The sequence below is a fragment of the Equus caballus genome, chromosome 25 (assembly GCF_041296265.1).
Source record: "Equus caballus isolate H_3958 breed thoroughbred chromosome 25, TB-T2T, whole genome shotgun sequence".
Lineage (NCBI taxonomy): Eukaryota > Metazoa > Chordata > Mammalia > Perissodactyla > Equidae > Equus > Equus caballus.
The window spans coordinates 32917733-32943831 of NC_091708.1; the positions used below are offsets into that span (position 1 = coordinate 32917733).

The 26099-nt window shown below is 41.8% G+C and overlaps 1 protein-coding gene across 1 annotated transcript in view; it reads right to left on the reverse strand.

The window, feature by feature from the left end:
- Positions 1-26099, reverse strand: part of C5 (complement C5) — an 83815-nt gene that overhangs the window by 10739 nt on the left and 46977 nt on the right. Inside the window, exons 22-36 of the mRNA XM_023628784.2 lie at positions 23754-23814; positions 21725-21814; positions 20501-20713; positions 19964-20039; positions 16988-17147; positions 15675-15770; positions 14141-14312; positions 12185-12390; positions 10638-10790; positions 7874-7936; positions 6772-6853; positions 5681-5738; positions 1488-1590; positions 1052-1126; positions 831-936 (exon numbers count right to left, since the gene is read on the reverse strand). Of these exons, the coding sequence (XP_023484552.1) occupies positions 831-936; positions 1052-1126; positions 1488-1590; positions 5681-5738; positions 6772-6853; positions 7874-7936; positions 10638-10790; positions 12185-12390; positions 14141-14312; positions 15675-15770; positions 16988-17147; positions 19964-20039; positions 20501-20713; positions 21725-21814; positions 23754-23814 (1714 nt within the window). The remainder of the gene's footprint in view (positions 1-830; positions 937-1051; positions 1127-1487; positions 1591-5680; positions 5739-6771; positions 6854-7873; positions 7937-10637; positions 10791-12184; positions 12391-14140; positions 14313-15674; positions 15771-16987; positions 17148-19963; positions 20040-20500; positions 20714-21724; positions 21815-23753; positions 23815-26099) is intronic.

Consider the following 26099-nt stretch of genomic DNA (forward strand, 5'->3'; position numbering starts at 1 on the left):
ATATATGTATTATGAATTATATATTATATATATTATGTGACTATTATATATTATGAATGATATATTATATGATGAATATATATTCATATTCTATCTCTCAAGGGGAAGAGGGGCTAAGTATGCTCTATGTGATTTCAAATGATAAAACTAGACTGAACAGGTGTCAGAGTTTGGTTCACTTCAAGAATTTCCCAACAAGTAGAACTCCCTAAAGTGGAGTCATCTGTCTTGTGAACAAAAGAGCTCTCCAATCACTTAACAGTCTCAGAAGTGGCTGAGTGATCCAATGTGGGGTCGTTCATTCAATATTCACGGATACACAAAATGTACCTGACACTGTGTTAGGGACTAGGGGCATAAGGATGAAAACCTTCTGTCTGGAGTTGATGAGAAAGACATGCAAACAAATAATTACAATGCCATTTGACAACTGACATAAGGGAGCTCTCTGCAAAATGTGATGAGGATACAGATGGAGCAGAAGTTGATTCTGGGAGGATTAAGAAGTAGTAGGGTCAGTGGGCTTCTCTCAAACGGAGAGGTGCAATGAATACCGAAAGTGAACACCAAAGATAAACTTGAGGCAGAGAATTTAAAAGTTTGAAGCAATCTATCCAGTTATTTTGAAAATGAAGAAACTGAGGACCAGAGAGGTGAAATAATTTGCTCAATGTCATGCAGTAGTCTGTATGTCCAAGTTGGAACTTTTGTGAAGAGTGAGCCCTGAGAGAGGCGCTAAATGAAATTTACAGGCCTCTAGTGGATTTCTAAAGGTTCTGTAATAAAGAGAAAGTAGTCTTCTGAAGAAGTTTTAGAGCACAGTTGATTACCTGGTCTGTGGTATTCATACACTGTGAAAGTAGCAGGACTCAGAAACCCAACTTGAAAGAGTTCAAATATCCGGAATGGAACACAAAGGAACTCATTGGAAGGAATCTGTTCAACAAATTAAAAGCTTAAGGAAATTATAGGAGAGAAGAGATTCATAATATCTAACCTATAAATTCTGAAGAGTAATAGTAAATGAAGAATTACGGGAGGTGAAACTTACTGAATCCAGTTGCAGAATAACATGTCCATCTTTGATTTGGTAATCAGCTAATAGTTGATCCACCCCTTCCACAAGCTAAGAGAGGAAAGAGAAAAGCTTGAATTTACTTCCATGATCTTTTTCTTTAAATGCATTCACCTAAATGCAGTGTTAGCTCATGGAGTGTAATCCACTACTCAGGAAGCGAAGCAGCTCCTCCTCTCAAAAAAAGTCTGAACGTGTTATCCTTTGCACTCACATGTTTTGGACCATGCAAGTACATGCCCCCACTTCACCTTGAAAAATCATAACTTAGATAGATTGTTGGTTCGGAAAGAATATTCTGGGAAATTCTATGAAAGTGACATATGAGGATGAAAGAAAATAGCTTCGTCTGTAAAATAATGCAGCAAAGAAAACCCAGCATCCATAGCAATATTTAAAAGAAAACATTTACAGCTCTTAAGTCTTCTGGGTTTGCACCGATGCCAGTGGGCAAAGAGATGTCCATTACTGCATGAGAGGACCCGGAAGATGACTCTTCTTTGTCCGGCTTATAGCTAAAAAAAGAGATTAGGAAATGGAATAAATAAATGGATAAGATTCTTTAAGAAAAGGCCCTATTCCTTAGTAGGCTTTAATTTTTGAATTTGGGTCTCCACTTATTTGCCTCTCTACATATGCGTTGCAGTCTCCAAATTTTAGAGTTGCAAGTGAACTTTGAGTCATTACTCTAGCTCTTTACTCGCTTGACCAGTAATCTCAATGGACCACCATTCTGGAGATGGAGGAGATCATGGAAGTCATTCAGTCCAAGCTCTTAACTAACTAGTTGAGGAAACTGAGGATGAGAGTAAGGCACTTGTTCAAGGTCACATGACCAGTTCACCTCAAAGCTGCACAAGTCTCTTGATTCTCATTCTAGTTCTTTTCCTCATGGAACATATGCAAAGAAGAATTAGTTGTAGATTAGAAAGAGGCTCAATAAGCATATTCAGGAAAAGGCTGGGAGGAAATACACTCAATGCTAGCAGTTACCTTCTCTGGATGGTGAGATTTTAAGTGTTTATCGCTTTTCTTTTCCATGCTTTTCTCTACTTTCTAAAATTTCCACAGGAGATACTCTATTTTTAAAAAATGTTTCAAGGACTATCCTTTGTCTAGGGATTGTGGCTTGTAGGGAAGCTAAGGAGAAAGGCAAAAGGGGTAAAATGGGAGATTTGCTTCCGTTTTCTGGAAAGAGAGAAAAGAACACTGAAATGGGGAATCAGGAAAGGTGGGTTTTATCCCAGTTCTGCTGAAGGATTTCCGCAAATCATCTTCCTTTCCTAGAGCTCATTTTCTTATTTGGAAAATTAACTTTGAAGAAGTACAAACTAATGTTTTAAATTGATTATAATTCCAAGGCTTCGTTTTGAGTGACAGAGGCTTGGTGTGCTCATTAAGCAGAATTAGAAGATTTCAAAGAGGAGCGAGTTGGTGGGTCAGGGACTGGGGGCTGGGGCAGGGTAAGTGTGGTTCTGCAAAGGCTGAGTTTCAGGTTCCAGCTTTACGTCAAGATGCTTGAGAGGCAGCTGGACATTTGAGAGTGGAGCTTGGGAGAACAGTCACGACTGAAGCATGAAACTGAGAAAGCAGCTTCATGGGGGGAAGATGAATCGATCTCACCTAAAAGAATGAGTATTAGTGAAATGGGAGGTATTATGAGAGTTAGCGAGGTGGCAGGGGATCTCTTTTCCCCAATCACACCTTATAGGGCATTGATAAAGCAGACCCTATTAGAAGTTTTAGATGCAATATTTACCATAATAATTTAAAACATTACAAAATTTCTGGCTTGTAAAAATCTAACCCCATTCTTCACCAAATTAGCAATTTAGGACAAAACAGAAGGCAACTGGGAACTGTAATGACATCTGGACATCTCCCTAACTGGGTGGGTGAGTGTCACCAGAAGCAGAGAACGCTCGCTCACAGATGCAAATGCTCTGTCAACAGGATGGAGGAGGGCCTCCCGAGTGGAGAGTGTCTGTGAAAAGTTGCTGGAGCCTTGATGACTGGTTGCCATGGCGACTGTTTCAACCATGGAACAGAAACCTTCCTTTCAAGAAGCCCTTTGCCTGCTGCCAAAGACAGCAATCTTTCCCAAAGGCATTTTGTTCTGAGAGGAGGAGAGAAAATGAAATCCCTTTTTTCTTTTCTTATGAATACAACAGAGAGGTTGTAAAAAGCTAAGTACACGAAAGAGACCCCCTGAACAGAGAAACTGTGTGCTGGCATTTTTTTAAAATCAGGAGAGAGAATATTTGAAGGGAAGAATTTCTCACATGAATAAGTACTACACGGTTACTTTTGGAATTTATCCAACCCAACTTCAGCAGCGCAGAGCCAAAAGCATACTCCACCTGGCTTTTTTGAACATTCTGTCCCCAATTTGTAAAAACCAAAGGATAGAATGAATATTCGATATTGCATCTCTATTTGCTTTCTTTTTATATTAACAATGTGGAATTAGGCCTCCTGTCAATGAATTCAAAAGAACGAGTCTTTGGTGAGAGCCTTTTTAGGTAGAGCAGGGCTGTGGAACGTTAGAACTGAAAGAAGCTTTGAGGTCAGATGGGCCAATATCCTTGCCTCACAGAAGAGGCCGGGAGAAGTAAGCTGATTGCTGAAGGTCCCTTGAGTACCTCATGGTCGGGGCTGCCTCACAGGCGTCCCAATCCACTTTCCAAGAGCCCTTCTTGTGTCCACGCTAGGTGCCTCGCTGTAGGGTCCTGTGCAATCATTCTAGCTCCCCCTAGAACAAGTCTGCTCATCCCACCCTGTGACAAGTGCCATGGATTTAAAGACAACTGTGGTCACGCCTCCTCCCCCAGAAGAGAGGAAACCAAGAGTAGGAATGGCACTTAGGAGGAAGGAGGCTGCCTGGGAAAGAGTGGTCTCAATGGGAAGACGGTAGGGAAGGAGGACGGGTGTTTGAGGGGGAACAGAGAGGAGAGACTGGCCAGGGAAGGAAGGAGGGGTTGTGAGCGGGCTGCCTGGTGAAGGAATCCTAAGAAGAGAGTGACTGGGCTGGGGACCACAAACAAGGCTGGGAAAAGACTGGGAAGGAGGAGGTGAGAGAGAGCGTGTTGTTCCTCGAGGTCAGCGGTCTGGGATCACACTGACTGAAGGTGGTGGTTTAGACACTGGATTGGCTTTCAGGGTCTGGTTTGAGGCCCTGCCTCTGCCTCTAACTCTGAGAACGTGGCAGGTTACTTCACCTCTTCGGGGTCTCGAAAATCAGAGGAGGACTATATCATCCCTAAAATCCTTTTCAGCTCTAACCTGTGACACAGTCTATGGAATTTCTAATTTATCCATATGGAGGGCTTTGACATCATGTGTGATTATAGGTAAAAACAGCAAAATATCAGCCATAGAAATCGCTATTATTGAGAATGGAAGAGTTCAGGAAACAACACAGCAGGAGGTACTGAGGTCTGATGGAAAGAAGAGGAAAGAAGCCTGTGTTTTAGTTCTGGCTCTGCCACTGACTGATGGCTCTGTGTGATAGCTAAGGTATATACATGTACTTGTAAAAACCTACACTTTCATAAACATTTTAGGATGGTGCCTGTGGTAAGCAGAATAATGACCCCCAAAGACGTCCATGTCCTGATCCTCTGAACCTGTGAATATGTTACCTCAGGAGGCAAAAGGGATTTGTAGATGAAATTCAGTTAACAATCTTGAGATAGGAGATTATCTTGGATTATCTGGGTGGGCCCAATGTAACCAGAAGGGTCTTTATAAGGGAAAGAAGCAGGAAAGTTAGAGAAGGAGATGCGATGTCTGCATCAGGGGTCAGAGTCAGAGAGACATTGGAATATGCTGTGCTGCTGGCTTCAAAGACGGAAGAAGGGGCCATAAACCAAAGAATACAGGCGGCCTCTAGAACCCGGAAAAGGCAAGGAGGTGAATTCTCCCCTGGAGCCTCTGGTAGGAATGCTGCCCCGACAACACCTTGATTTTAGGACTCCTGACCTCCAGAATCGTAAGATAACAAATTTGTGTTGTTGTAAGCCGTTAAGTTTGTGGTAAACTGTTACCCAGCTGCAGTAGGAAATGAATACAGTGACCACTCTAAGCCTCTGGAGTTAGTGTGCAGAGGGTTCGGCATCAGTCGTCCACAATCCTGGTCACAATTAGAATGACCTCTGGGGGTGAGGGCGGCCTTTTGGGTAGTCCTAAGAGCTCTCCAGCTGACCTTCCTGTGCAGCCTGAGTTGAAGACCACTAACTGATTTTACCGGGCAAATGTGACTTTTCTAAGTCAGAGAGTAGAAGCTGCTGATGAGAGAATCTTTTTCTTTTCCTAATACTTATATCACATCTCTACCTTTCTGAAAGACAGAAAAAAATAATATTATAGTGTTTGAAATTAGAAGGTGACCAAAAACGGGAGGTAAAATGTGTACATGAGCAAAAGCAAAGCTGTTCTGTCTCGTAAGTAGCTATTTAGGGAATACCCATTATGTTCTGCATTTTAGAAAGTGGACAATTTTGCAACTTCTGGCTATGTTGAAACTCCAGAAAGATGTGGAGAAATAATACTGTGGCAAAAGCGAGACCTTGAAGTGCATACTCCCCTTGGTGGAGACGGGCTCACCTGGCGCAGGCTACTATGCGCATGTATTCTGAGTCGCCGTGGGCTCTGTAGCTGGATGCTGGCACATACAACAAACAGACAAGCAAACAAATCAACAAAAAGGAGAGTAAACCATTGTTAGCTATTTTGGAAACTGTCAGAACAGAATCATTAATGAGCAGGCTTCTAAACACACTTAAAAATTATTTGTGATTTGGAAGTTGGCTCTTTTGGGGATTTTAATGGCAATTCATGGCTACTGACAATACCAAGAAGTCTTAAATAATTAGAGCAGTTTTCTGCATGCAAAGAACTTGTAATTTAAAGAAAGCGTCCTTTAAGATAAATGCTGTTGGTAACGTATTTGGGGAGGTTGCAGGAGGATGAGCAGATGCCTAGATTTGCTGTAGTTGGAAAGTTTCCTGTAGGAACAGGCCTCTGAGCCACAAACGGAAGCTGTCAGGGCAGAGGAGCAGCACGCACCCTGACCCCAAGGCCACGGTTACAGGAGGACTGGAGTGTGCAAGTGGACTTGCTTTTGGACTGGGAGGGGAGAACCACCCCCCCAGAAGAGGGAATGTGAAGGCCACAGGTAGAAAAAAAAGGCACCTTAATAAAAGACCATAAATACTGGAGAGACCAAGTTGAAGATGGAGGCAGAGAAATGTGTGTGGGTCAGACTCCCTGGAACACAGAAAAGGTAAGGGATGGAAACCCAACAGGGCAATAAGAGAAATGCAGGGTCCTAGAATGACCTAGAACCTAGAAAGGTCCTAGAATGCTGACCCAAAAGCAGCAGAAATTCAAGGTTCTGAAATTAGACCTTTCTGTGGCTTTGCAATTAGTTACATTCTTAAAAAGCAACGTAGTCAAAGCAATTTCTTGATCAATAGTGCATACCTTTAGCTTAAAGTTATTTAATATCAACTTCTAAATTTATTAAAGTTACCTCATTATAATAAATGACAGTAATGTTTACTTGGATGTCAACCTGCTAAAGAAATTGATTAAGAAATTTTGTTTTTTGAGCAAGCATCTTTTTCCCAATTAAGGAAGCTCTCTGACGTACTTTATGCTTTGCCAAAATTCTAGTGTAAATCGTGCTGTTTTACCTTCAATGTCCTGTGTTTCAATTTTCAAGTGAAAGCTGCAAATTTCCTCAGAGGTACTGGTTTTGTGAACTACCGTTCTCACCTATGTTGGGACAAGCAAACAAGAAGATTGTATTTAAAACGGGAAAGTGGAAAAGCTATTATGGCACTTCTACTGCTGCAAATGGGCTGCTTAAAGTATCATTTTCATAATCCAGTGCAAATGGCGAAAATTAAAGACCCATTTTCCCAGCAACTGGACTTTCAGCAAACCACAATTTCAAAAATAGCTGAGAAGCCCAAAGTAAGCAAAAAACACCCTCCGGCCAGGCAGAACCGTGGTCCAAATTCCATGTAGTCAAATCTGAGCATCTCACTCTACACGAAAGGACTCTGGTCCTTGAGCCTGTACACTCTAATTTTACATACAACACTGCAGGTAAGTGTGGTTTTCACCTAACCCACATACCACCATGGTAAACAAATCATGGTGTGTGTGGATGGGCAAAGGTGCTGCCAGGAGTAGGTATATTGAGAGAAACTAGAAATGACAGAACAGTCTTTGAAGGCGTATACATGCTAAAGCTAACAGCATAATTAAAATAATCAATAGAATGTTAATTTATGCTTGGAATATGTAGTTTAAGACTGTGTGGACACACATAAACAGACCAGAAAAAGCTTGCAACTGCCAAATGGCTAAAATAAAAGAAATGTAAGCCCTTACATGAATATGTCAATCCTCAATGATACTGGATAAATGAGATGTGACTGTTACAAAGCATGGAAAACATGTATACGCGTGTATGTTTGTATACAAATACATATTATATACATATACATGTATAACCATAAAAATTACGTATATATGTATATATTTATAATTTCCACAGATACACAGACCTTGTACATACAAAGATTAGCAGCCATTTTCAAAAATAAATTGTGAGGACAGCTACCAAGATAACTAAAAAGAATTAGATACACGAATTCTACCTTAGTCATGATTACCCAAGCCCAGATTTCTGTAACTTTGTGGCAAAGTCTCTAACTTTCTTTTGTGTTACTTAGTTCAGGCAGACACGCAGCGCCCAATGCAGTCGGCTCTCCATGAAACACTTACATGCACTGTGGCCAGGCCACTGCTGTATCCAGTACTGACAACCAGGTCATCATTGAGAGGCACCTGGAAAGGCAGATCGAGACACCATGCTTTCTTTAACATTTAATACAGAGGGAGGAGAGAGCAATGAAAAGGGTGGGCTGACACCTGCCGGCTTGCTCTCAGAGCTTTTGTGAGATTCAGTGGATAAAGCATCGAAGAGCCTATGCACAGAGTAGGCGCTGAAAAATGCTGGCATTTCCCCTTTCCCTTCTACATGTGAAAAAGATAGCTGAGCTCTCCTGAGTAAGCCAGCAAAACCAACATGTCAGGGGGCACTTTTGATTACATTTTCATTTTTATATGGTTATGGTAAAACTGGATCTTCACCTCCTTTTGCCAACTGAATAAATTCCTTTCAGTGCCTAACTCGGGTATCAGCATCCCATGTGCCAAAGGAGACTGTTTTCATTAGCACCAAGAACGGGGAACCTCAACGTAACTCCGAAGTGAGTGCAATCTATCTTTGCCCCTCCAACCTTGCCCGTTGCACCCCTCTCCCACCTCCTGATGGCTTGTCTTAACTCCACTTCCCACTGGTCTCTGCTTATCGAAACCCCACCTAAGCCTGCGCAACCGTTAGGTGCTGCTACTCTTCTACTTAGTCTGTAAGGAGGGGAGTGAAGACATGAACTGAGTTAAGCAATTCTCCCTCCTGAAGAAACTCATCATACAAATGCTCCCTAATTTGTCGAAGGCATGGGAGAGAGCATTTTGAGCCTAAAATGATCAAAATGAGGCCTAAAGAGCCAGTTCTTTGCTCCCTCCAAGGCTGCAGCCTGCTGTTGCCTTTACTTAGCATGCTAGTGCCAAAGTGTGTGCAAAAGTTTGTCAGCACTTCCTCCAAACTTTAGTAAATGTAGGTAGATAAGTCCACTTTCTTGTTCTCCCTGATGGAATACAGCAGGATTTGCTGGAAGCCAGTGCATCAAGATGCTGCATGAGGAATGGGTTCCATGGACAAATAAGTGGCAGATAAGTTTGGGAAATGTTGTACACTGTGTGGGGCCCATTGCCCAGTCTTCCGTGAGTCATCACACTTAATCACACCCATAGTAAATTCAGGGGTATCCTGGAGGAAAGAACTTGTTTAACGTCATTTTAACTAGAGTTTCCCACACTTGCTTGACCACCAAACGTTTTTGCATGGAACACATTTTAGGAAATGCTGGAGGAAGAATTCCAAACTGGATCAAAACAGCCCAGGTTTCACACGAAGGCCGCATCGTGGGCTGAGGTTTAAATTATTTCAAGACGAGAAGGGGCCCCTTACAGCATTACCCCTGTAGAGAAGAGTAACTCCAGCTGTCTCAAATGGGCCTACCATGCTCTTCAGGCCGAGAGCTCCTCGTTGCAGCTTAGACTGCTGGCTCAGTATGTGAATCTCTGGGGAATTCTAAATGCTCCTAGGGAAAGGCTCCCATTACCAAAAGGGGTCCAAACCACAAAGACCTGAGGAGGCCCAGGCACAAAGCAAGTATGGATGTGAACACACATATATCTGTCATGTGGCGGGTGGGGATTGCAGCAAATTGAAGAGTGCATGCCTCTGCCGGCACCCGGTTGCCAGATCTCTCACTTTTTCAAGAGATTTTGAAATTCAGGTCTTTGTTTGAAATCTCTGAATTTTTAAATGTTGGAATATATCCATGTCTATATCCATATTCATATGTATCTATTTTTTTTTTTACTATGGGCTGCTAGTTTGCAATTTTTGTATTAAATATTATTTCTCCTGCCTATGTACTTTGACACTGAGAAAAATTCCCAGTTATTTGTATATTTAAATATACCTTAAAATAATCTACAACATGGTAATTAGAAACATATGTATTAGTAGCTGTGTACTGGCAACTACTATTATTGATATAGAACCTAGTTTTTCCAATGTGTCCTTTTCTTTGGGAAATTCTCATAGGCCATCAGAGTTTTCATTTTTTTTTTTTTAAGATTTTTTATTTTTCTTTCTTCTCCCCAAATCCCCCCAGTACATAGTTGTATGTTTTTTAGGTGTGAGTGCTTCTAGCTGTGGCATGTGGGATGCCGCCTCAGCATGGCCCGATGAGTGGTGCCACGTCAGCACTCAGGATCCGAACCAGCGATACCCTGGGCTGCTGCAGCGGAGAACGAGCCTCTCAGCCACAGGGCTGGCCCCACAGTTTTCATTTTTAAGAATCCAGTAACAGCAAAGGACATGGAACAAGTTACTGAGGGACCTAAAGGCCAATTCCAATTTGGCCCCAGTCTGGACGTGTAACAGGCCAGGTGAGACCACCGGGAGACTCCCAAATGTGTCTTCTCTCTTATTCTACACCTGTACCTTTCTGTGTGCATTCTCCACGTCTGGAATGTTCCTCCCTTTTCTTCACCTGTCTAACTCATTCTGATTCTTCCAGATTTAACCGTCCCATCTAGATGCGTTTGACAAACTCCTTTCATCTCTCAGCCTGGCTCAGGAGGCCCCCTCTGTCCTCCCATTTCCCTATCAAGCTTCTTCTTTTTCATTGTCTGTTTAAATGCCTGTCTCCTCCAGTACACAGGTTCTTCGGGCTTTCCTTTTTCAATGCCCAGTGCCCGAGACATAGCGGGCACCCCAGCTTAGGACACAGCAGGCACTCATTCTATGTTGAAGCAGTGGATAGGTACATCTGTAAAATAAGGGTGGAACAGATGATTTCAAAGCTCCCATCCAATTATAAAATATTATGAAAAGTCCTTCATTTACCTCTAGTGGCCTCCCAATAAAATTCTTCTCTGTCATCCTATAATGGTAGAAGTCACCTTTACGCTTGTAAGAAACATTGATATTCATATTCAAGCGGAGTCGTTTAATCAGGAGTGAGTATTCTGTCAGGCCCTCGATGGCATTAATTGTATCCTGTTGACAATCAGCAAGGCACAAAAGTAAGTTTAGCTTATTTATATACTCTCTGTTTACAAATACCCTTGCTTATGAGAGGGTGGAGCAGCCACCTTCCAGATGGCATTTGGAGATGAAACTACAGCTGGCCGAGTGAAACTAGTTAAGGACCCATGTCTGGAGGCGGAAGGAAGATCTCTCCTTCCCCAGTAAGGATGCTGCTGTTAGCCAGGATGGGAAGAAAATGTGGTCTCAGGTCTAATTTCTCCACATATCCTGAGCGTGTGACCTCAGGCAAGTCACTCTTTGCAGAAGGCCTCCAACTCCTTGCATGACTCTCTCCTTCTCTTCCTCAAGGTCTCGGCTTAAATCTCCACAGTAAGGCCACGAATAAGTTCCCCCTTCCCATTATCCTGTTTTAATATCCTCCTTCAGCCCTTTAGAACATTCATCTCAATTTGGAATACTTTTATGTATAGTTCCTCATTGGCCTCCCCCACTGTAATGTAAGCTTCACGGGGGCAAGTCGCAGATCTTTCTTGGCACCCATTAGATTTAGTAGGTACACACACGGTAGCTATTCAACAAGTATTTGGTGAAGGGATAAATGGATGGACTTTGTTTTCTCTGGACCTCATCTTTCTCTTCTATAAAATTAGGAAATGTGACTAGATCAGAGATCAAATATGTGGCTGCCCGCTCTGCCCATGTCCACAGTGGCCAGTGCGGATTAACAGGGCACTCTTTCCTCCCAGGCCCACAGTGGTACCCACGATGAAACTCGTTCACCTCCCCACATTAGATGAACACTCAAGTAACCCTGAAGGACCCCTCCAGCTCTACATTTTATATACATATTCACACACTCTGTCATTGTCCAAACATCCAGGGAACAGAGAAGATGAGTACCATTTGAGATAAACTTGAATATAGATGTATATTATGCAACTACATAAGAGTTAGTTATAACGTAAAATGTACAAACTCAAATGAGTTTACATAGGTCAGTAGATAGATAAACATATTAACAATTGGTATGTCTCTCTCTTTTTATTTATTTTTGTCCACATGGTGGCCACTGTTTATTACATAGGAGGTGAAATAATTGCTGATCACCTTACTAGCCCTTCATGGTCATTAGGAATCATAAAGGAAGTACCGGGCTTCTGTCAGGAGACGCAAGTTTTCATTTTGGCCCTGCCACTAACTCCCTGAATGACCCTCCCGGGCTGACTTCCTCCTCTCTATGAGAAGGATTTCAGTGCGGACAGCCTCTAAGAGTCCTTTGATTCTAGTCATTTATTCATAACTGTGGTTTGCTCGTTTGGCGGGCAAAAGCATGGAGGCCAGAATGAGTGTTGACTGTGTGGTGCGGGACGCCGTGAACATGTCTCAAGACAAAGAAACGTTACCTGGGTGGAATAAAAGCCGCCTCCATACCTCTGCTCTTCAGACAGCCATTTGACGATTGGATTAACATAACGCATGTCGCTCAAGCTCAGACTGGTGAGTAAAGCATAGGCCGTGGTTTCTACCATACGTGCCGTCCCGGTGTTAGGTGCAGGGCTGTCTTGCTGATGCAGACCATCTTTCCAAAAACGATACATGGGTGGATTACCTGAAGATGGAGAAGTTACATTGATTAATATGATTGAAAAGGTGAGTTTGACATAACAATTCTAGCATGTTGCTAGAAGTTTCTTCCGGTAGTGGTCTTCTGGCTTCTAGAAGTTTCTCACTCTTTTGTAAGAACTTCCTCAAGGTGACCAATAGAAAACAAGATCCCTTCATACGGTGCTATTTGACTTTATTGAGAAAGGTCAACGTGGAAAGTCCACATGTATTAGGGAGAAGCATTATAGCAGAGTAGAAAGTGCAATGAGCTGGGAATTACTGTACCCAGGTTCTTGTTTCTACTCTGCTACTGACCGACCATGTCAGCTTGGACAAGTTCTTTTAGTTCTGTGGGATTCAGTTTCCTAAGACCTAAAGTGTAGACAATAACTGAGTTCTCTTTAGTTCTTAAATTCTATGATTTCATGATTCACATCTTATCATACCCGAGACATTTTTTTTGTGTTGGAACAGGTATTGTACAAATGGTTTTGAAATATATGTAAAGATTCAGTAATTTTTAAATGCTGACAGAAGTCAAATTTTGCAGATGGTGATAAATTTAATACTTATTAAACTTTTAGAAAGCCTCTGCCAGTAGAGGGTTCCCATGGGCCCCACCATGCCTGTGCTGGTGTAGGCACAGTGGCCGATGACCACTGCTACTCTCTTTCTATTTCTTTACCCTCGATCCATAGGAAGCGGTATGTTTATTCTTCAAAATGAAATACATGCCTGTGCAGCCAACCTGGTACGACACAAGCCGGGTCATGCACTCCTCTGCTCAGAAGACTCCAATGCCTTCCCTTCTCTCTTGAAGGAGAAGTTAAAGTTCTAGGGCTCCCCTGGCCCCCACAGCTCCTTGACATGAAGGAGACACAGCACCTCTTGCTCCAGGTGGAAGCAGACCCACACCAGGATGTGTGTCTTGCGGAGCGGAGCAGGAGCTGGATTTCAGCCTTAATTTACTAGCTTGCTTGAGTGGCTTGGACATTGCACAACTGTATTCAGGAGTCCTGAAGAGCTCCTGTAATGACCTCCAAGGCCCTACATGACACCCCCTCACCCTTTCCTTCCCTGACCTCACTTCCTACCCCTCATCTCATCCTCTCCGATTACAATGACCTCCTTGCCATTCTTGAGACAGGCACGCTCCAGCCTCAGGGCATTTGCACATACTATTTCTCCTCTAGGAACACCCTTCTGGATAGCCACCAGCTTGCTTCCTCACTTCCGTCAGGTCTCGACTCAAACACCGTCTTCTCAGTGAGGCTTAAGCCTGACCACCCTGTCTAAAATTGCATCCCACCACCTCACCTTGTCTCCCTTCCCTGCTTTATTTTTCTTTATATCGGCTATCACCAACCTATTCACTATATGCAATGTGTTTTACTTATTTATCATGCTTGTTTCTCCCTAACTAGAATGTAAGTTTCATGAGGACCTGCATTTTTTTTCCTTTTTCTTTTTTTTTTTTTGGTCTGTGGCTTTATCCCCAGAGCCTAGATCAGTGTCTGGCACATAGGAGGATTAATTGATACATATTTGTTGAATTAAGGAATGAATAAATATGTGCTGAATGAACAAATAAATGAAGGAATAATAGCGCTTATTTCACTATATTGTGATGGTTTGTTCCTTCAGGGCAAGGACTGTGTCTTACTCCACTTTGCATGCCACCACTCCCTTCCCAGAATTAACAGACTCTATATGCTCAGTAAACGCTTGCTGAATAAATGTACGCAACGTCATACCTTTAACAGAAGCTGCCTTCTTCAGGGCTGAGACAATTGAACGAAACCGTGGGTGACTTTTATCTCCCAGCGACAGAGCATAAGCAGCAATGGCCAGCGTAAAAGTGTTCTGGGTCGAGGCGGTATTTTCCAGCAGAAAGGTGTCAGCTTTAGTTAGAGCCGTGCTGATTTTCTGGAAACAAGAGCAGAAGATCCCTAAGTTTCTTTGTCAAGCATCAACCTTTCAACTGGTGTGAACTGCCCCTAGGTGGCACAGTCCTGGGGCAGGCAAGATGAAGGGTGGAAAGGGAAATGACCTAATGGAAACGGGTGGTGTCCCGCTGAAGCAAATCCTTCCAGGAGAAGGAGCAGAGCATAATCTTGGAAGGGAAAATGGGGTTGTCCAAATCGGGGAAAGTTTTCCGCCTCTGAGTTCTCACCTCCCCTGTGGAGGCTTTTCCCTTTCGTCCCTCCTTCCCACATCAGACCTCGCCTCTGGGAAGGAGCAGCGTCGAGCACAGACACCGCTTACCTCCTCCCCCCTCAGCATGGCTGCAACGGATTCACGTCTTGAAAAACAACTTTACTAAATAAAATCATAAATAGCTGGAAAAGAGCCACGCTGCCCAAGTACTTTTTGATCCTAAGGATTCCTGGGAAAATAGTCTCTATTATTTTGTCCTGAGGCGACTAAAATAGTTATTTTGGATGAGCGGTTAGGAGGGAGACCGTCACGATGCCGCCAACATCTCGGCTGGCGCCTTCTCTCCCAGCTCCATCTGCTTCTCACTCAGGTACCACTAGGTGCCAACTGGTCCTCTAGGCCCCAGAGAACTGGTCCTCATTGATTATTTTGTCTCGTTAAGTATAAATAACGATTCTTTTGAAACAAGTAAAAAAAATTATTTTGTTTTGTGGTCCAAGTCCTACACATCGCCTTGGGTTTTTCCATCTCGGTTCTGATTGCTGGTTTGAAGGGTGTGTCTAATTCACTTCTGATTTGTAGGCAGTGGTATTTAACCTCTGCTCAGGGATCTGTCTCTTCCCAGAGCGGAGAATTACCTCTGTCAACCTTTGGTATCTTCTAGGTTGATTCCCTTAGGTGAATTCTCTCCTCTCCCCCCTCGGCTTCTAAGCAAATGAAACAAGAAAGAACCCAAAGGCAGCACACACCCCGTGATGGATCCTCAGTAGTTCCATGATGTAGAGTATGGCCCTGAAGAGTCACAGTCACATATGTGTCATAAGATTTAGCAGAGATAAGAGAAGGAAGCTGGCTTATTCTCTCAGCGCAGTCAGACTTATCTGTTCTGGTCCCAGCTCTACCATTCGGTAGCCTGTGACACTGGGCAATTAAATTCAGTTTACTTGCCAGCCTGTTTTCTCAACTGTCAATCAGTGGGTTGAACTAGATGGTCTCTGACATCTAGACATCACAATTCTGAAATCCTTTGATTCTGGAGTAGAAGTTATTTTCAGGGTACCCCCCCGTCCCCCTCCAGTATATGGTGCAGAAATAGATGATAGATATTGGAGAAAGAAAACTCTTACGTACCATCAGGGGACATAGATCGAAAGCCTTTCTAATTCCAATCACAGTAAAGGCTGTAAGATACAGGGTGTTCTCTTGGGCTTCAGTAAGCAAGGTACCCTAGAAAGAGCAATGTTTAAAAAAGAGAGTGAAGTGGTGTCTCTAAAGTGAAATGACCTGGTTCTAATCTCTGTTTTGAGCCTAATCTCCCTCTCTCCCTTCATGCATTCCACTTGGACTGCTTGCTGTTTCTCAGTAAACTCCGGGTCTTTCTTACTCGGGTGCCTGCAGGTGCCCTTCTCTCCCCCCACCTCCCCAGCCTGAAGCTCCACTTCACACCTCTTCACCACATTCACATCCTCACCTTCCTTCAAGACCCTGTTGAAATGCCACCTTCTCTATGCAGCACTGTGTGGTCTCTTCTCCCATATTTTTTCCTTGTAGGGCAATGACTTCCAATGTGATGCTTAGAAGACCTTCCATGAAGTGCCCTCTGGTTGGTTACCTCTCCAGCTCTTTTTCACGCACCCCTAGCTCTCTTGCCCCCAGTTGTTTGAAGTTACCACCCTCTCTCTCCACTTCAAAATGCCAGGCACGCTGTTTGCTCCTCTTGGAATGCTCTTCCTGCCTCCCTCCTGCCTCCCTCCCAGGAGCCTGGTCAACTCATTTTTTCCACTCCCCTAGTCTAGGTTAGATCCCCTGCTTTCAATGAAACTATATTTATCTTTTCTTAACTGTATCACACACTTGAAATGACTTCCTCAAAGTCTGACTTCCCTGCTAATCTCTGTGGCCTCAGTGAAGAAACCTGTTTTGTTCACGGTTGTGTCCCCACCATGTAGCACTTAGTACACATTCAATTAATATTTATTCAATAAATGAATGAACACACACATTTATGTCTTGATTAGAGTTGCTACTATTTTATGTCACTTTCCTTACCAGTGTGTGAGCTCTGTTGTGGTAAGGATACTCTCTGGTCCCTTCTCTCCTACTCTTCCTCCCCCATTGTGCCCAAAATAAGCCCTTACATGGATTGGGTGCTCAGTGAATGGTTGTTGAATGAATGCAGATAGATGGATGGATAGGTGGATGGATGGATGGGTGGGCATCCTAAGAAAAAAATTGTTACAGTATTTTACTCTTCACCTAGCACCGAGATGATGTCAGTTGCCCTCATTTCTTGTAAGAGTCCTGATCTGCTATTGGTGCAAAAGAAGACCATTATGAGACCCACATATTTTTTCCTCTCTTTTTCATCCCTCTAAAATGGGATGAGAGCAAAGCTCAAACTTGTAAATAAAACGACTGCTAATCTGCACGTTTCGTTTCCATACCTGTAATTTTACTGGGTGATACTGGGAATTTTCCTTGAAAGATCCATTTTCTAGTTGACAATTCTCAACCAGCCACAACAAAGAATTACAAATTGAATTTTGGTCCTGATCTGCATATTTATTTACTTGTCCAAGTATTCTTAAAGCAAAAGCTGTTAACCTTTAAGACAAAATCAAATCAATAAATATTTAGACATTGATTCCCTTTTGGCTTTCCATTTACAGTGTGTTTTAGTTCATGCAGTGTTTATTCTTTGAAAGAAAATAACATTTTAAAACATACAATTCCAAAGTAAGTTGTCACCATTTTATAAGGGAAGTAAAGATTTTAGGAAGATCTCCAAAAATCTTCAGTTAACAAATGTGAGCAGCAACATTGTTAGCCCACACACAAACTGAAAATTGATGCCTGATGATAAAAAAAATTGCTCTCTAAAATTAAAGACAATAGCAGTGAAACAAATAGTTTCGGTTGAAGGTGCTGACCCATGAACTTGAGACGTGGAAGAGTAAAATCATAAAAGTCTAGATCGTAAAATTTGTACAAGTTATCTCGTCTAAATTCCTGTCTGAGGTCTGAATTCCCTTCCCCAACATCCACGGGAAAGTTTATCTTGCTTCCCCGTGAGCCATGCTGTTGACACAGAAGTCACCGCCTCATGAGGAAGCTTTCACTGTCCTGATTACTGAGGCAAAAAGCAATGTCACTCTTGACTAACATCTCTCAAAGAATATCAGAAAGGGTCTAATTTATCACCCCCCAATGCCTCTTACACCTCCATTCACTCACTCAGCTGCCTAAGGCTCACCCACGCTTGAGCTCGTCAGATGCCTTTCAGACTCAGACCAGGTGACTCCCTCCCTGACTTTAACATTTTGTTTTCATTATTCTTTTTAAAGAGAATATTTTGGGCCAGACCCGTGGCCGAGTGGTTAAGTTCGCACGCTCCGAATCGGCGGCCCAGGGTTTCACTCGTTTGAATCCTGGGCGCAGACATGGCACCGCTCGTCAGGCCACGCTGAGGCGGCATCCCACATGCCACAACTAGAGGGACCCACAGCTAAAATATACCACTATGTACTGGGGGGTTTTGGGGAGAAGAAGGAAAAATAAAATCTTTAAAATGAATAGTTTATTCTTTGTACTTTTTGTATCTTCCTTGTATTAAAAAAAATTCGAAAGTATTTAGATGCTGGCCATTTTCTTCTATGTATATATTTCTTTCAAGGAACTTATGTAGTTGGGTCTGGGACAGTACCCAAATTTCTATGTTTTTGGCTGAACAGCATCCACTAGGTCTTGCCCAGAACTCTCGAGAGGCTGTGGGTGTTTACGGAGAGGCTATCACACCTTCTCAAGGGGATTCCTGTTCTCTGGGCGCTCAGTCCCCAGACCCTCTTATGGTGGTTTCCAGTCTGCATCAACCTCCACCCGCCACATCCTGGTTGTTATCCTCTGGTTGGTGCGCCCAGGGGTTTATGTGTCTTTTAAAAAGTGCCACCCACACATGGTTAGATCCACTTCTAAGGTACAATCTGTGACACTTGATGACTGATCGGATACAGAGCCAAAAGGAAAGGGAGGAGGCAAACTGGGTCAACGGGGACAAAGTACAGAGCATTGCTATGCACTGATTAAGGGCACAGAGAAACAGAAGAATCAATGTGGCATGGATTGTGTTTGAAGGGCATTTGGCTCTCGGACTCCTAGAAATGTGGCTCTGGAATTTAGGATAGAAGTTAGGCCTTGAGACATCCATTAGGGAATCATTTGCCTAGAAGTTATGGGAGTCATGGGCAAAGAGGAAATTGCACAAGGAGAGATTATAGAAAATAAGAGGGTCAAGGATGAAATCCTGAGGACTCTCAACAGTTAAAGGGCATAATCTAAAAGTCAATTATTCTAGATCATAAACTCCTTAAAAGTGTTTCATATAGTAGAAGCTACAAAGCACCTGGCACGCTGTGTTTTTATTAAATGTTTTTTCAAAGCATGATAGTATTTTTTGCAAATAGACTGCCATATGCACTTTTAATTAATTCAGGTTGTTTTTCCCTCAAATCATCAGAATTCTGGAGGTTATTATGCTTCACCAAATAAGTACTTATTGAACACCTACTATGTGCCAGGTACATACCAGGCACTAGATGTACTCAGAACTGCCCACGTGGAGCTTACATTCTAGTGTCAAGACAGACAATAAGTGAGAGAAGTAAGAATGCTAGTGATAAATTCTAAAGAGAAAAGGAAAGTTGGGGAGAAGGATATGAAGTGTTGGGATGGGTTAATGGGATGCAGTTGTAGACGGAATGATTAGCAGAGGCCTCCCTGAGAAGGTGACTTTTGGTAAAGACCTGAGGGATGGACGGGAGCCAGCCATGCCGATACCTGGGGAGGGAGCAGTTAGTGCAAAGGCCCTGAGGTGGAAACATGGCTGGCATGTTTGAGGAACAACAAGGAGGCCAGTGGGGCTTGAGTGCAATGAAAGAGAGTGTTAGGGGGTGTGGTCAGAGACTTGAGGCAGGGCCAGATCATGTAGGGCCTTGTAGGTTGCAGTAAGAAGATTGGTTTTTACCCTGGGTAAGATGGGAAGCTTCTGAATGGTTTTGAGTTGTGTGACCTAACTTATGTTTTAACAGGTTCACTCCAGCTGCTGTGTTGAGTATAGACTGAAGAGGGAAAAGGGCTGAAGGTGAAAGACCAGAGGAGGCTAGTGCAATAATCCAGGTGAGAGAGGCTTGGACCAGGATGGTGTGTTAGGATTGGCGAGAAGTAATAGGGTTCAGGATATATTTTGAAGGTGCAGCCAAAAGTATTTGCTGGATCAAATGTGGCTTGTAAGAGAAAGAGAGCAGTGAAGGATGACTAGGCTTTAGGCTGAACAACTGGACGAATGGAGTTTCCATTAAGGTTGTTATTCTTCAATTAACTAATCAACTCCGATACGAAAATGCAAGTCAAAACCTTCTACTCACCACGTGCTAGCACTTCCACCCTTCCACATGCTGTAGGAATAGTCAGCATTTCTGTAGGACATGATGCTCACCATCCCTAAGAGGCACAAGAAAAAGAACACAGTGCTTCAGTGACCTCCATTTCTACTCGAAGAGCGCTTTATTAGTCCCTGGGAATGGTAAACTTCCTTTGGTGCTGTGAGGCAAGCATATGCTCTGTGGCCAACACTGAACTTCTCAAAGGAAGTATATGAATCGCTTGAATTGGGAATTATCAAGCAGAACATTCTGAGCTCATTCAAGCAGGAAGGAAGTGCTCTGTAGAGTTTGGAATGCAGGTGTCTTGTCTCTCATCCAGGCATTTCGGTAAGTTAAGCCAAAATGCTACAGCCAATAATATTTATTTATATAGTAGGGTCTACCTCCTGATTTTTTTTTCCTGATGTGCTCTTACAATTAAGTTTTTGTATAATTCATAACAACTTAAATAGTTTAAACTATTAGTTTAAAAATCACAAGATTTTTATGTACCATATGTGAAATGGAGGTTTTTTTTACCTTCTTTTAATTTTTTCTTTAGGTACTGTTTTTTAGTTGATGAGTCAGGAGAAAAAATGTTCCAATTATTTCCTGCTTCCAGGTAGTGAAAAACATAGAAGATTGGGACAATGCTCATCAGTTCCGCCTCGGCATTCCCCTTGGGGAGGTGGGTAAGGATATCAATGCCTTCCTGACTCAGAACTGCAGACATGACATTCCCTATAAGCAGGCCTGAAACAAACAAAGAAACGAAAGTCAAAGTAGACACAATCAACTTCTATCAACCTCCGAGTAACAGTATATTTTAAATAGAGATAAGAGTAATCATCCTTATTCTTTCCTCCTTACCTAGGCGGTTGAATTACTTCTCAGAACAGAAGAGAGGTAAAAAAAGATCTGGTTAGAAAGATGGATTTAAAAGAAATCCCAAAAGTAGGCTTAAAAATACCACTGTAATATGATGGTAAGATGGTGTAATAAAGTGGGCAGGTTGCCGCATAGAGGACGTGGCAAATTGGTTGTCATTCAATTGACAGATTCAGATATTGTAAACCCTATTAATCAATGGCTTCCACAAACCAGAGCAAAGAGGCTGAGCTGTGAATGCCCCTGAGTGCTGTGAGGGCTCCGTCCACAACTCACTGTGTGATCCTGGGCAAACCACTGTCTCATATATCCAATGACAGGGTTGCATGTGATTAAAAAGGTCCTTTCTAGTACTAACATTACGTGATTCCAAAGTTTTGTCTGAGATACAATGTAGTCAGGACATTCTATTATTTTGATGATATGTCATTGAATTGTAAAGGCTGAAGACCAGGGAAAACCAACCAAAGACACCACTTTGGAAAATATACTGGAGGGGAGAGAACCCTTCTGGGACTGGTCCTTTAGCAGAGCAGGGCTGCTCTCTTGGGGCCATTTGCAAGTCATAAAGCGTTTTCTGGAGCAGGACTGGCCACGCAGTTGCACCTCCATTTTAGAGAATTCTTTGGGTCAATGACAGCCCCCACCCTCTATCCGGGGAGAATGAATTTCCATTTAAATCAGGCTAGTGGAAGAAGATAGATGGGAGAGTGGTTGGGGATTTGAAGGTAGGCGTAGGATTAGGGTACTCCCACAGGCACATTTGTACGTGCTACTGAGCAGAGAAGAAGAGAAATAGTACAATCATGAGGATATTCGATTTTTGTTTGAAGCACAAAGTGAAATAAGAAGTAAAAATGGCATTTGTTAATCTACCTTTTATACTCACAGTCCTTTTGACTTTTGTTTTGGGGACCAAATCTAATGGTACTCTGTATGGGAACTCCTTTCGTCTGCTAACAACACCTGAAATTAAAAAAAAAATTAGTAGATTTACAGAGTTCTTGAGGAGACTATTTGCAAGCTATTTATAATATACCCACTTCTAAGGAATTTTTCTTAAATATAAGACTCTTTTATAGCAACAATATTAAAATTTAAAAAGGAAGTTAAAAATAGTGGAGGATTTTTTAAAAACAAGCAAACCCTAGGCTTATATGATCTCTTTAAATAAAGCATTAAATTTGACTGTAAGCTTCCTGGACATTACAAGATAGGAAATAAATAGGTTATATAAATCTTATTCACCAGTCAAAGAGAGCATACTGTTTTGTCCAAAGAGAGAAAATTGTTCTCGGAAATGAAATCTAAAAATAACTAACATATAATTCCTTAGTCAAGGAAATGTGAAGATCAGCTCCATTGGGAAGCAAGCCCTGAAATTCTTTCCACCTTCTCCTCTCAGTCTGACTTAGACACTTTTTCTCTAGGCACAATAACAGAGTTTTAGCATACCTGTATCAGAGTATTTTTCTACTGTAATCATTGGTTTATTTCATAAAAATGATACTACTTATCGTTTTACTGATAGAATACCAAGCATTCTGCTAAGCTCTTTAGATACATTGTTACATCCAATCCTCACAACAACCCTGGATGCTAGGTCTATTATTATTTTTATTTTATAGATGAGGAAACTGAGGCTTTGAAAGCAAATTGCTCAAGGTCACAGAGTGAGTACAGACGGAGCTGTGATCTGGACTCGAGAAGTTTTACTGCAGAGCCCACGGAAGTCACCACAGCTAGACTCCACTTTCCATCGTCCTGCTAAGAAAGCTCTCCGAGGGCAGGAACCATCTGTTATTGAATGCTGTCATCCCAGCACTTAGCATAGTGTCTGGCACATGACAGATGCTAAAAAAATAGTGACATTTTGCAATTTAATGGACAAGCCACATGGCTTGCAGAAGAGACAGGAACCTTCCTCAGGTAACTTCTTTCTTCATTAATCTTTGATAAAGACTGAGGATATAATATTAAAATAAAACTCAGAAGACATTTAAGAGGTTTGCAGTGTGGCTGAAAGAGCATGGAGATCAGAAAGAACTTACTCTATATGTGACACTGAGTAAGATACGTAATCTTTCTAGGCCTTCACTTGCTCATCAGTTAAATAGAGGTAATAATATTTTCCTCAAAGGGTTTTTGTGAGAGTAAAAATAATATAAGTAATAAGGTAATGCTAATGTCTTAATTCTTTGCTATCCCAGAGGAAGTGGTACTCTGAGTATAGTGGTCTTGATTTGTACGTAATTTTTTTTTCCTATTGCTGTATCATTGAGAGAAAAAAAATGATTCAATGCAACAATAAGGTAAATTTTAACCATTTTTTAAGAACTATGGCAGTCTGTTATTTTTGCTGAAAAGAATTGTTAACTGAGTACATTCTAAATTTCATAAGTGCACATGTATTTAGGACTCAAGTGCTCAAATGTTTGCAAACTCTAACTCTGAGAAGATTCAAAATATCTCAATTGAAGGAAAAGTGGGGAAGCAGGAACAATGAGGAGTGGGTTTGTTATAATTAACCATCATTATTGTGTTTTCAAATAATACATATTCAATAAGTATGTAAATGACTTTTTCTGAGGTATTCTTTGGACTGATGGTTCTATAAGAAAATATTATAAATTATTATTGTGAAAGGTAGAAAATTACTAATATATAAGAGAAGTCATGCAGTTAGACTATTTCAATGCTTTGCATTTAAACTAACGGGATTATTTTTCTTTGTTCTAAACCCATCCGGATTATAGTACGATACATACTATCAAGAGTCGCAATGAGCTAAGAAATGTATATTTCTGATTCTAGAAAATTAACATTTTGAAAATGTTAGGTTATATATACACTTTAATTTCTTAGGCAAAAGATGACATACAAAATACAAAATCAGTTTGCCTACCGTAAATACCACTTGGATCAAGAGTAACACCAGCATAACTTTCCCTTTTAACACCTTCTGGCTAAAATAAAGGCAGAAAACATTCAATTAAGAACATAATTAAATTTATATGACCTGAATTTCTTGGATCAACTTTTCTTGACCCCCCTTTTTTTGGGAGAAGGCAAAGTATGTACAAATACTTATATACATAAACGCAGGAATAAGATTTTCTGACTATTTGCATAAGAATCAGAGAATATACTTAGATAGAATTTATTATAAGCCAGGTAATTGGTCTAAATGCTTTGTATATATTAGCTCATTTAACCTAAAAAATACTCAAAGTAGGTGCTATTATTACTCCTATTTGATAGATGAGGAAACTGACACACAGAGAGATCAAGAAACTTATCCAGGGAGTGACATCAGCATCATGGTGGAGTGGGCTGTTCCCTTATTCTCTTCCCCCAAGACACAACCAAAAAGACATTCACTAGCCAACAGGATACCCACACAGCACAATAAGACGTCTGAGAGATCCACAGAACCATACATCTGAAAGTGGGGGTACTGGCTCCCCAGGAAACAGAGGAAGGAAGTGAACAGATCTCCTCCCCCTCCCCAGTGGCAGCGATCTAGGTTACAGTTCTGCACATAGTAGCCAGTGTGCAACTCTAAGAGGAGGCAGGGCAACAGGCAGGCCTGTGCATGAATGCTTTTGCTTTTGGAGTGCATCCCAGCCCATGGGAATGCTCCACACTGAGGCAGCTCAGCCACCACATGGGCACCCCCACCAAGCCCAGCAGCCCAGATGGGCCACCAGTGAGTGCAAAGAAGGCTCACATGTGAGAGAGAGAGCACCCCTCCCTTCCCCTCTCACTGGGTTACCAGCTTGGCTGGTCAGCCAGGACAGCAGATCTGCACCAGAGCACCTGTGCCTGTGTGTGTGACCTATCAAACAGCAGAGGCCAGAGGGCAGATGAGCCCTATTGGCATGACTTCCAGTGGATGGGCACAACTTCCAGAGGACATGGTGGGTTCAGAAAACAGCTCCTGCCCCACCCAGCGGTGGTAGGTGGAATCTGCGACCAGATACTACCACTATATGCCAGCAAAGGTCCACTTCATCAAACACCATGAAGAAATACATTAATACTCCAGATCAGAAGGAAAATGACAAGTCTTCAGAAACCAATCCTGAAGTCACAGAAATTTACAATCCAAATGACAGAGAATTCAAAATAGTTATCATAAAGAAACTCAATGAGTTACAAGAAAACTCAGAAAGACAGTCCAATGAACTCAGGAATAAAATTAATGAGCGGAAAGAATTCATCACAAAAGAGATTGAAACTTTAAAAAAGAAAACAAACAGAAATGCTGGAGATGAAGAACAAAATGACTGAGATAAAAAACAATCTAGAATCCTTAAAAAACAGAGCTGACACTATGGAGGACAGAATCAGTAATTTAAAGGACAGAAATACAGAAATGATTCAGATGGAGGAGGAAAGAGAACTAAGACTTAAACAAAAAGAAGAAGAAATTCTCTGAGAAATATCTGACTCAATTAGGAAATGCAACATAAGAATTATGGGTATTCCAGAGGGAGAAGAGAGGAAGAGAGGAGCAGAGAACTTGTTCAAAGAAACAGTAGCTGAGAACATCCCAAACCTGTGGGAAGAACTGGAATTACAAGTAAATGAAGCCAATAGAACTCCTAATCACATCAATGCAAAAAGACCTTCTCCAAGGCATATATTAGGAAAACTGGCAAAAGTCAGTGACAAAGAAGAAATATTAAGGGCAGCAAAGCAGAAGAGAATAATCTACAAAGGAACCCCTATCAGGCTTTCAGCAGACTTCTTAGCAGAAACCTTACAGGCTAAGAGGGAGTGGAATGATATATTCAAAATACTGAAAGACAAAAAACTTTCAGCCAAGAATACTCTATCCAGCAAAACCATCCTTCAGATATGATGGAGAAATAAAAACCTTCCCAGAAAAAAAAAGCTGAGAGTTCATCTCCACAAGAGCCCCCCTACAAGAAATGATCAAGAATGCCTTTATACTTGAAACAAACAGGAAAAGGTTTGCAAAGCCTTGAACAAGGAGATAAATAGACAAAAATCAGAAGATTGCAGCTCTCCATCAGAACACTTTAGCAAACACTTAATTATAACATTAAAGATAAAAGCAAGGGAAGCATCAAAAATAACTATAAACACTTCATTTTGATCACAAACTCACATCACAAAACTGAAGAATTTGCGACAACAATAACTTAGACAGGGAAAAGGAAAAGGATGGAACCTGCTTAGGCTAATGGAGATAAGACGTTATCAGAAAATGGACTATCTGATT